Here is an 11,754-nt window from a genome sequence, read left to right on the forward strand (position 1 = left end):
ATCTACAGTGCCTATGATTAGTACTACTATGTGAGCAACACTGTGAGTATACATGGCCTATGATTAGTACCATTATGTGAGGTACACCACAGATCTAGCCAGCGCCCATGATTAGTTCCATTAAGTGAGAAACCCCAAGAGTCTGTGTTGCTTATAAGTATTACCCTTCTGTGAGGAACACCATGGGTCTGTTGTTAGCTGTGAGTGGTGCCATTATGTGTAACATACCATGAGTCTCCGTTACCTGTGATTAAGTACTATTGTGGGGGGCCGGTGACCTTGATTTTGGACCCCTTTGGACAACAAGCATCATCTCGGAAAATAAGGCATTGTGAATTGGATCCACTGATTGTTTTGGATTCATGGTCATTTTTTCATCATTCATTTTAGACTCTAGTCAGTGAATACATTTTGAAATTTTAATTATTGTTCCATTTCGTTGCACCTTGTACCATTAGGGGCCGATGACCCTGCTGTTAGGCCCCTTTAAACAACAAACATAATCATCCAGCCATGTGCAGATGCTTCTGGCCATGCGGCAAGGTGCATTATCATGATGGAAGATCCCATCCTCCCGAAGCAAGACAATCGTCATGTGTGGATGGATGCGAGTGCAGAGAATTTTCCCCAACCATAACACTACCCTCACTGCTTTGTTTGTCCAGCAATAATTGCAGGGTGTTGGTTCTGAAACATTTCTCACCAGATATCTGTTCTATCCAGCTGAAAACATGACTCGTCGAAGAAGGCTACCTGTCTGCAACCAGCACAGTCGTCCAGTTGCCATTTTGTTCAGCAAATTCCAGTCATTTTCATCAATGCACCTGTGCTAGTATGGGTACAGGTAAGCTCTGTCTACTCAGGAGCCCCATTCTCAGAAGGGTTCACTGAGCTGTTGCGATAGAACTGGGTCTGGATGCCCCCTGGTTCATTTTGATGGTGAAATATTCCACTGTAGCCTGTCGGTTGGCCTTCGCACCTTCGTAGTCAACGTTCACCTCGGACATCAATGGTACATGAAGTTCTACAGTTTCTACAATGGTTATCTCCACAATTATTATTCCCAGTGGTGCCATTTATCCACTCTCACTATACTTTCACTACAGGCACATGAATAGTTCCAAAATGCTGCCACCCACCGCTCAAAATCCGATCACCTCCTTTTTGCAATTCTGTTAACCCTTTTGCTTTCAAGCTCTCAGCTGAAAACTGTCAGCCATATTTACACCACTATGCACACACTTCTTTTAAAATTACATGGAAGGCACACCAATAAATATATCACATGACAGTTTGTAAACTTACAGTGTATATATCACTTATAATCACTGAAAGTGAGTCTTGTCTCTAAACCAGAAGGGTTCAGTTTAAAAAAATAACAGTTGTGGAAACAAAGTTACAAGTTTCAGATTTTGAAAGTTTTGAAGTACTGAGAAAGGGTGTTCACTGCAGAGGTCTGTGATTGATGTTAGTAGAAAGGTTATATTATATATATATATATTCGTTTACGGCCATTAGAGACCACGTTAGATAACAATTACATGTTTCTGGAAGCCTTCCTCACAGCCCAGAACTTCAGCATCCTCTCTCTGGCAGCCTGTCTTCTTTCGTCCGTCCACCCACGGTTAAGTTTTGGTTCGTCATGGAATCCCTGAAATCTGTCGATCACTGACCTAAACTTTGTTCGGTTTGAGATGTCTTCCGAATTTAGTCCTACCTGTCTGAGATCCTTTCTCACCTCCCTGAACCATTTGTCCGACACTTTAGGTCTGCTGTCTAGTATTGTGAAAATCCTTTTCGTTAGTCTCTTCTCATCCATTCTAAATAAATGCCCATAGAATTTAAGTCTCCGTTTTCTCATGCACTCAGTTAGCCTTTCATTGCCTCGGTAAAGTTCTTCCCTTCCTCGCAGCCTATACTGTCCATCCACAATCTTTGGACCCATTATTTTGCGAAGGATCTTTCTTTCAAATTTCTCAGCTTCTCTCAGTCCCGCTTTTCCTTTCATTTGGAGGCACTCACTAGCATACAGACATTCCGTTTTAATCACTGTATTGTAGTGCCTTAGTTTAGCTCGTCTGGAGATGGTTTTCTTCTTGTATATAGGATATGTCCTACGAAAAGCCGCAGCCATTTTCTCCCGTCTGGTGTTGTTTGCTTCTCTTTCATTTGTTTTCAATTGCACTATTTCACCCAAATACTTAAAGCTATCAACTCTTTCTATTTTACCGTGTTCTGTCTTCAGGTACCGAGGGGCTGTTTTGATGTTTGTTATATATTTAGTTTTTTCGAAAGAAATCTGTAGTCCTGCTTTTTCTGCTTGTAGTTTTAGTACATTCAGCTGTTCTATTGCTGTGTCAGTATTCCTAGATAGCATCGCAACGTCATCAGCAAAGGCAAGGCAATTAATCATGACACCACTTTTTGACCCTCCAATGTATACTTGGTTAAGTAATCCTTTTCTGTCCAGTTCTTTTTCCCACTCCCGGATAATCTTCTCCAACACACAGTTGAAAAGAATTGGTGACAATCCATCACCCTGCCTGACTCCTGTTTTAATTTCGAACTGTTTGGAGTTCTCTCCCATGAACTTAACTTTCGAATGTGTCCCAGTTAAAGTCTGCTTAATAATTGCTGTTGTTTTGGCGTCAATTCCAAATTCCACTAATATATTGAATAGCACTTCCCTGTCGACTGAATCATACGCCTTTTTAAAGTCTACAAAAACGACTACCAGATCCTTTGAGAGATGATTCTCTAGTACACGTTTCAGACTCCAGATTTGATCAACGCACGATCTTCCCTTCCTAAATCCCGCTTGATACTCGCCTAGTTGATGATCCACTTGTTCCACAAGTCTCCTCTGTAGTGCTTTAGAGAGTGTCTTATAAGTTACAGATGTGATGGAAATGCCGCGGTAGTTGTTAGGATCTGCTCTATCTCCTTTTTTGTGTAGAGGATGAATGATAGCATTTTTCCAATCTTCAGGGATTACCTCCATTTCCCATATTTTTTCCATTTCTCGCCTTAAAATTGTTATTGCGATTTCTCCACCACTTTTCAGCATCTCTGCTGTGACAGAGTCTTCCCCTGCAGCTTTGTTGTTCTTTAAGTCTGTAATTATTTCACGGAGTTCTTTTTCGTCAGGGGGTATTGAGTTTTCATTCCGTTGCTTTGGATCCTCTTTTGGCCATTTATTTTTAGGTTTTTCACAGTTCAACAATTTCTCAAAATATTTAGCTAATATCTCACAATTTTCATTCTTATTCACTGCCAATTTTCCATCTTCCCTTCGAAATCCCATGGTAGATGGTTGATATCCATGTATGTGCTCTTTAAAGGTCCTATAAAAGATTCTAGTATTGTTCTTCTTAAATTCTGTGTCAATACTTCGAATTTCTTCAGATATTTGATTCCTTTTGGCTTGCCGGAGGATCTTTGCTGTCTGTTTGCGTACCTCCTTGTATGTCTCAAATTTATCTTCTGTTTTATCTGCGTACCATGCTTTATAGGCTGCAGCTCTCCTATCAATTGCTACATCACAGTCTGTAGTCCACCATCGGTGTCTGCGAGTTCGTCGCAATGGTGCAACATCCTTAGCTATATTAGCCATATTCTCTCGAATATCCTCACAAGTCTCCATTTTCTTCTCCCGCATACGTCTTTGAAAGTCGTTTCTGTTTTCTTGAAGTTTTTCATGGTTTACTTTTATTGACGCATTCGGAGAGAGTCTCTTCTTGTTTAGCGGTAACGGCTTGAATTTTATGCGGGTCAAGAAGTGATCAGAGTCAAGATTGGCTCCTTTCCGTACTACCACATTCATAATTTCTTTAGTGTTTCTCCTTGAAATTGCAACATGGTCCAGTTGATATTCACCTAGGTCTTTCCGTGGAGCGCACCACGTTTTCTTTTTCCTTGGCAGTCTTTTGAAGTACGTGGACATTAATTTAAGATCGAATGTCTCACATAAGTCAATAAGTCTCTTCCCATTCGTATTTGTTCTGGTGTGAGCTGGATAACCACCCACTATTTTTCGGAACTGACGTTCTTTCCCAACCTGCGCGTTGAAGTCACCCATCAGAATTTTGACATGATTGCTTGGCGTCTTTAGCAATTCATTCTCCAATTGATCCCAGAATATTTTCACCTTATCAGGATTGTTTCTGTTGTCTTCATTTATGGGGGCGTGTGCATTGAATAGTGTGTATCTCTTGTTTGCACATTTCAGTGTTAGAGTGGAGAGTCTATCAGAAGGAGAAGAGAAGTCCGTTACGGAGTCAATAACCCTTTTGTTTACACAAAATGCTGTGCCAAGTTGTTGCAGATTTCTTCCAATTTTTCGTCCAGGTTTACCCTTAAAGATTCTATAATTTTCTGAATCAAACGTATTAATATCAGTAAAACGCGTCTCTTGCACTGCTAGTATTAGAATATTCTGATTTTCCATTTCATCCAAAGTCCGTTTTAATTTCCCCGTCCTAAGTAGAGTCTGTATGTTGATAGTTCCAAAATAGTGATGTTTCTTTGTCCTTAGATTTTGTTTTAGGTTAGTCGTGTTTGTCGTTAGTACGTCATCAGTCTGGCTACCAGATGGCTCCGACTCCATCTTGCATGTTGGTACAAGCTCCCCAGAATCCGAAGGCTTGTTTGCGCCGCCTGGTGCGACGGTGGATTTCCATTGCTGGGTACCACCTGGGGTAGTTTTCCTTGAAAGTGTTTCCATCATGCATAATGTTACCTCATGGTAATGCTTGGTGGGACAGATTACTCTGTCCGTGGTTAGAACTACGGTTGTTAGCCGTAGAGCCAGTTCTTCCGCCCTCTCAGCCGTTGGGAAATATCCTCATCCGCCATCGAGACCGTTGACTGCAGACCTTTTTGCCTCAGTTGATCCGCGGGTGTTTATTTGGCTAAGCCTTATTCACACCTGTCCTGCATATCTACAGGAACATTCCCTATCAGCCATATGGGACGCGCCGTGTCGGGGTTGAGGCCCCCCGCCCCAGTGTCTTCCGTGAAGTTATGCCAAACACTTACTCAGTTCAGTGCGTGACCCCCACGGAAGCTAACCGGGCACGGAGAAAGGTTATATTATTGTTTACTATCATGGTAAATATCATTTTCCTGTGTGCATTAGATCCAAGGATAGATTAAATTGTGTAAAGTGATGTATCACTGAAAAAAAACCCAGCCATTTTGCATAAAATACCAGTACACATTTCTTACTGGAGGTGCTGGATTATTATCGTCGTCACACTTTCTGATTCGGACAGAAAAAAATCACCACTTGAATAATTGTCAAGATATTCCATGATACCATCGTGAGCTAAATGAACTCTCTTCATTATGTTGCACACGGTAAACAACTAGGCCTAATCGAAATAATTTATATCAGACTAGTCTAACTTCACATTTTATTGTATTATATTACCTCCCATACATGTTCCGAGAGTTCAACTGCTCCCTTCTTCAGCGGTGCAAACATCAAACAAATTTTGTGTCTTAAATGTTCACTTATCCTTTCTATGTCATTTAGTAAAAACTTTTGAAAAAAAAGGTAAGGTCAATGGAAGCAAGCACAGGAGCAAGGACATGTTTGTTTGGTTCAAACAAGTGTAATTTTTGTTTTAATTTTAACAAATTTGGTGCCAGCTGGAACTGAAGTAGGAACTTGACAGTTAAAAATGGCTTGCATGGTCAGGCGAGATTAAGAGGAGAAATTCTGGTTTATATGAAAGGTCTTAGAACTTTAGCAGTGTAAATAAGTATTTAAGGAAAGGAGAAGTTTTCATGAACAGAGCAGACAGCCTTTCAAATTTTAGTATATATCGAATAACTTAACAGATTTTATTCATTTTGTCATTTTAATATTTAAAAAAAAAATTTTTTCTAAATAACATAGTAAGGATAAATGAACATTTTAGACACAAAAGAGAGTTTTAACAATTTCAAGATTTTATGTATAGTTTAATTGATGGCTGTATTGTACAAATGTCACAGTAATAACGAAAATTATGTTGTAATGGTTCACCTTTTCAATACTATATTGTGCAATGTTCAGTTAATGATCGGACAAATGGGGACGCAGTCTTGTGTATCTTGGGGAGGGCTTTAGCGATGGGTAGACCTGGGTTCATGCTGTTGTTTGCTGCTCGTTTGTGAATTTGAGGGTAATTTTAAAAGACATCATTCTTCTTTTCAAATTACACAGACCCAAATTAGAACAAATAAGATTTGACTGAGAGAGAGAAGATTTTTCTACAAGAAAAAATCCTTTTTAAACCATAGATTATGAGACACACCTCGAAACTACAAGTTTACTTTTGGCTGCTCACTGGGACAAGTTTATATCGTATGATTGTACAAATGTGTTCTGGTCCAAGGATTTTGTGTGATGTTTTGCACCGCTGAGGAAGGGAGCAGTTGAGTTCTTGAAACATGTACCGGAGGTAATATAATAAAATGTGAAGTATCAACAAGGCGGAAAAGTATATTCAAAATCGCCAGATCATTGCACTAATCTTGATTTGTTTGTTCTTTTTTCCAGATCTGCTCTCCTAAAACTTGAAGATAGTGTATTATGTGGGTTGAGGAGCTTCTATCGAATGTTTCTGTAAATAGAAGTACTAGTAATTATATAATATTCTACTGTAGAATGGAAATATATGAAGAAGACTGACTGCGAGCGCGAGAGAGAAGAATCCGAGTCTAACAAGTGGAAATCTATTTTTGTCTCACAGCCTTCGTCATCCCCCTCGAGCAGACCTGACAGTAGCTGTGCACAAAAGGATAGTCTGTGTTACCTAAATCTGGTTACTTCTGTCATAATTTTAATCACACGTATTTAATTTAAAAGAACTTACCAGGACTCGTCACCCCCACCCCCCACCACTCCCCTCCCCCTCCTTCTATATAACAGTTGTGTATCTTGATAAAAAAAAATCTTCCTAGTCAGCATGTGTTGTATACAGTTTTTAGGATGATTGAAGATGAAGGATTTCTCTTATCTTCTGTGCTGTTGTCGGTGCAGGGACGTGCCGACCTCCCTGTAGCTAATATGAGATTTAAAAATCAGTGTGATCTTAACCTTTATTTTACTGTACCTGAATAAGGTAACCTTATGCAGCTGGAGAGTAATTGAGTGCAGTGCACTCTCAAATATCAATCATAAATTTAGTTTCCCAGAGTTTGAGAAAGCAATAGAGGTCAGGTTCTTGTTGTTTTTCTCTTTTATTTTTATTTTCTTTTAACAAGAAGACATATAAACTGTTCTTTGCTGAGTATCAGTCTACAATCATGTGTATTTTTACTTGCTGAAAAGAACTCCCCATGTTTTTAAGAGTGATTAATATCGCCACCCCCTCCACATCTTCATAATTCCCGAGCAATTGGCACGTCCCTTTTGTGACAATGTAATGATAAAGGCAGTGCCGTTTTTTTTTTTTCTTCACTGGACTTTTATTATATTGAAAGAAGCTGCTTTGATAACTTCTTTTATTATTAAAGGCAGGTTTTAATCACGCTACTGCGTGCGCCCTAAATTGTGTATAAAAAAACCAATCAATCATTCACAATTTGCTATGTATTATATTATTATATATAGAGTGGAAACAACAGGTTTGTGAATCAATATTATTCCTCACAGCTATCATTAACATTTATAGCATTTATTGAAGGAAAACACATATGTAATAAAAAAAAGTGATGTAGATAGAAACATTTCTTTCAAATTGGACATTATTTTTGGAAGAATGAGTGCGCTCCCCTCCCCCTCTTCTCCAAGAGTATGAAGAAGACTAACGAATTATGTAACAGAAAGTCTCCCATCGAAGAACTAAGTTTAACCAAAATTGTTTTGTTTCTTTCCACCACCTTCCTAACCTTTACATGAGAATTTGTGGCCCCATTGTTGCCAGTTGTTGCTGGGCCCGACTGTGTAGAGTTGCATTAGACCTAATAATGGAATTAATCTGACTTGTTCTGTTTGGTATATGCCTGTTCTCTATTCATTGTACATGCTTGTATTAAAGGTCTATTAAAATCAGTTCCCTTTTCTTTGTAAGACTACCCTTATAATTATCCTTGACCATATGTTTTTGTCTAGCTGGAAAAGAAGGAAACAAGAATGGAAGACATGGTCATAGCTAGGAATTGGATACAAGAGTGCATGCCTCTTTTCGATGTCTTGCAGAGGTGACATGTCAGGGAGGCTAACAAGGAGAGGTCAGACCCTGTGTCCAGCCGATTTCAACGAGCTTCAACGTACCTGTTGAGGGACACTCAACAGTAACTCGTGTAGAAGGGTTTAGGTCAATGCTTTTGTTTTTTAAAAAATTGAGGTCTAATGCCATGATGCAAGTTCATCTTCGGGCCAAATGGAGGTGATAGAACACTAAAAGGCGAACAAATCTGACTTAAACGTGTCAGGTCCGCAACTTAATAATTGCCTAAAAATTGATGAATACACGATTCCAATGCAATGCATATATACCTGGAGAGTTGCACCACAGTCAACTGGAGTGGTGGCAGAGTGGTCACCGTGCTTGCCTGCGAAACTTGACAACGGAGTTTGATTCTAGTCGCACCTGTATTTTTTGTACGTTATATATATATATATATATGTATGTACAAGTTGCTTTATGCCGCACCGATGTATGGCTTTGTGGGAATGTTTAGACCTATATTAAATTCAGGTAGAAAATGGTGTATGCAATTTGCGTAATATTTTTGTTCCATTTTTATTCCATTTTTATCTTCATGTTCCCTCGAGTAATAATTTATTTTACTGAACAAGTTGGCCGTGCAGTTAGGGGCACGCAGCTGTGAGCTTGCTTTCGGGAGATAGTGGGGTTCGAACCCACTGTCGGCAGCCCTGAAGATGGTTTTCCATGGTTTTCTATTTCCACACCAGGCAAATGCTGGGGCTGTACCTTAATTAAGGCCACGGATGCTTTATTCCCAATTCTGTCCTTTCCTGTCCCATTGTTGCTATAAGACCTATCTGTGTCGTGTGATGTAAAGCAAATCATTAAAAAATATATTTTGTACAAAAATGTATAGCTGCGATAAGACTGGTACTCACTTCATCGAGGTTCACAGATGGGTACTTTGACCACTCGGCCACAACTCTGGTTGACTGCAGCATAACTCTCCAAGTATATATGCGTTGCATTGGAATGGGGGATTCATCAGTTTTTCGGAAATCATTAGGTTGCGGGCCTGACATGTTTAAGTAAAACTTGTTCGCCTTTTAGTGTTCTATCACCTCCACTTGGTCCAAAGTGGATCCTGCGTCATGACATTTGACCTCTTTTTTTTCTTTCTTCAAAAACGAAAACATATTGACATAAATCCTTCTGATATACAATAATAAAGTTTTATTATGAATCCACCTGTTCAGTACATTATAATGTTGGCACATTTAAAATAACTTCATTAGTTAAAAAACTTTTAATGTGACAACATTATAATGTATTGAACAGGTGGATTCATAATAAAACTTTATTATTGTATATCAACAGATTTCAATATGGATTAAAACATGAGATTAGTCACTTGCAATAAATCCTTCTACCAGAGTTCTGTTGAGTGTCCCTCAACAGGTACATAGAAGCTCGTTGAAATCAGTTAGACACAGAGTCTGGCCTCTCCTTGTAAGCACACTTTGTTTGTAAAGCTTTACACTAGAATTTATTTTAACCTGTTGGTGAGTGCACCAAAGTACAGTCAGTAGAGTGAGCACGGCATTTGCCGTTTGCTCCCACATGAGGGAGCACAGAATTTGTCGTTTTAGGCTAGTACTGAGAATTTAAGTGCTTACTGACGTAATATGACATCTAGCAGCATTTTTTGGAACTTTTTCTGTTATTGTAATAGTGTTGCTGTATATCCTAGTTGTGTATGGTGGTGATCTCTGACTGGAATGCATATACTCACTACAGTGAAAGAGTTTGGCACGCCGTTAGCCTATAGGTTAGATTGCTGCCTATTTGAATAGTAGTTTGCACTTTTCATAGCTGTAAATATTTTTAGTTTTTGTAAATATAACTGAATATATTTTTGACAACTGCCTGAAAAACACTTTACTGCTAAAAACAACGGAAGGAATGTTGCACGCCCGATTGGAGGTGGGACACAAGATCCATTACGCCTCGAAGGTCGCCATTTTATGAGGCCACTCTCACAGAGTGAATCAAAGAAATGCCTTCCACCCTCCTCAATCTCAACAATATTGACCCCCATATTAAATTTACCCTTGAATCTGAAAACAATTAATTTCTTACATCTGACAATAAATATGCTTCCATCCTCATTGTCGTATTAGGTGTCCGGCTCCATGGCTAAATGGTTAGCATGCTGGCCTTTAGTCACAGGGGTCCTGGGTTTGATTCCCGGCGGGGTCGGGAATTTTAACCATAATTGGTTAATTTCTCTGGCACGGGGGTTGGGTGTATGTGTCGTCTTCATCATTTCATCCTCATCAAGACACGCAGGTCCCCTACGGGCATCAAAACAAGACCTGCATCTGGCAAGCCGAACTTAACATCATCCTAAGACAACATTATTAAAAGAAAAATCCAGTCCTTTCCCTTTTTCCACTTCCACTTTCAATAAAGACATCTATGGAATCGCAAACATTTTTAAGAAACACAGTACTAAGTTTTCCCTTCGAACTAACAGGAACATGGAAGTGATACACAACTCCACCTCATTGTAAATAGAACTAATTTTTTTCAAGATCAGGTGTTTACAGATTCAAATGCAATAACTGCAATTCTTCTTACATAGGACAGACCGGACGTAGCTTCAAAATTAGGTATTTAGAACATGTCAATGCAATCAAGTATAAAAGATTCTCAGCGGTGGGGCAACACATGCATGATTCAAAACAGCTTCACTAGCATAGATCAAGATGTATAAATCCTATAAATCCTAGAGACATCAAGCAAAGGCCCCCTCCTCGACGTAACTGAAAACTGTTTTATACACCTTGATCAATATTTCAACCCTAATCTAAACTTAAATGACATATCAGAGAAGTCCAACATCCTTTTCGACTTTCTCGTCAGGGTTTTAAAAAATACCAAGTTTTCAGGTCAGGGCTTGATCTTACATGCAGTACACAACAGCTTTTCACGTTATTTACCCCCATTGCATCATCCCCCGCTCCGCCTTAAACACCTTCCCCTTACCCCAACTCCCTCTGTCCTCTCCCCTCCAACTCTGCCTCTGCCCTGCTCTTGCTTCCCCACACGACACTTCATGGCACGCTGAGCAAGGTGAGTTTCATACTATTTTTCTTTTGTTTCCATTCGTTTTCAGTCAGTCTTTCTTCTTCCTCTCGGTTACCTCTTGATGTTTTTCGCATACCTAATTAGGCCTTGTCTTTCTTCAGGTTGTTTACGCTCCACATCGAACTGAGAAGCCTAGGTCTTATACAGAAAGAAAGGGCCTTCGACCTTTATAGCTTTCTACTTCTCGACATACCGCAACACGTAAAACTTTAAAGCTGCTGTTGTACATCAATTGCATTTAAAAGTTGTTTCTCTATTTAGAAATCCATTTTATTCTGTCAGAACAAGACAACAATTTCAAGATTTTAATGTGTATATTCAAGATTTTAAACACATACCCAATTAAGACTCGGCATTAAAGCTTGGCTTTCCTCTTCACATCAAGATTAATCAAGACTATCATGTCTTAAATACGTTATAACGAGAAGAATCATGTTTTTAAACTTTACTGTGGATTTTT

At 39.2% G+C, this 11,754-nt stretch overlaps 1 protein-coding gene across 20 annotated transcripts in view; it reads left to right on the top strand.

Moving 5' to 3' along the window:
- LOC136885088 (ensconsin) overlaps positions 1 to 8,044 on the top strand; it is a 762,268-nt gene extending 754,224 nt beyond the window's left edge. For all 20 annotated transcript variants that reach the window (XM_068230157.1, XM_068230159.1, XM_068230158.1 and 17 more), the window contains one exon: positions 6,548 to 8,044. In XM_068230157.1, the coding sequence (XP_068086258.1) occupies positions 6,548 to 6,561 (14 nt within the window). In that variant the 3' untranslated portion in view covers positions 6,562 to 8,044. The remainder of the gene's footprint in view (positions 1 to 6,547) is intronic.
- Positions 8,045 to 11,754: the final 3,710 nt, after the last annotated feature.

This window comes from Anabrus simplex, chromosome 13 (genome assembly GCF_040414725.1).
Source record: "Anabrus simplex isolate iqAnaSimp1 chromosome 13, ASM4041472v1, whole genome shotgun sequence".
Lineage (NCBI taxonomy): Eukaryota > Metazoa > Arthropoda > Insecta > Orthoptera > Tettigoniidae > Anabrus > Anabrus simplex.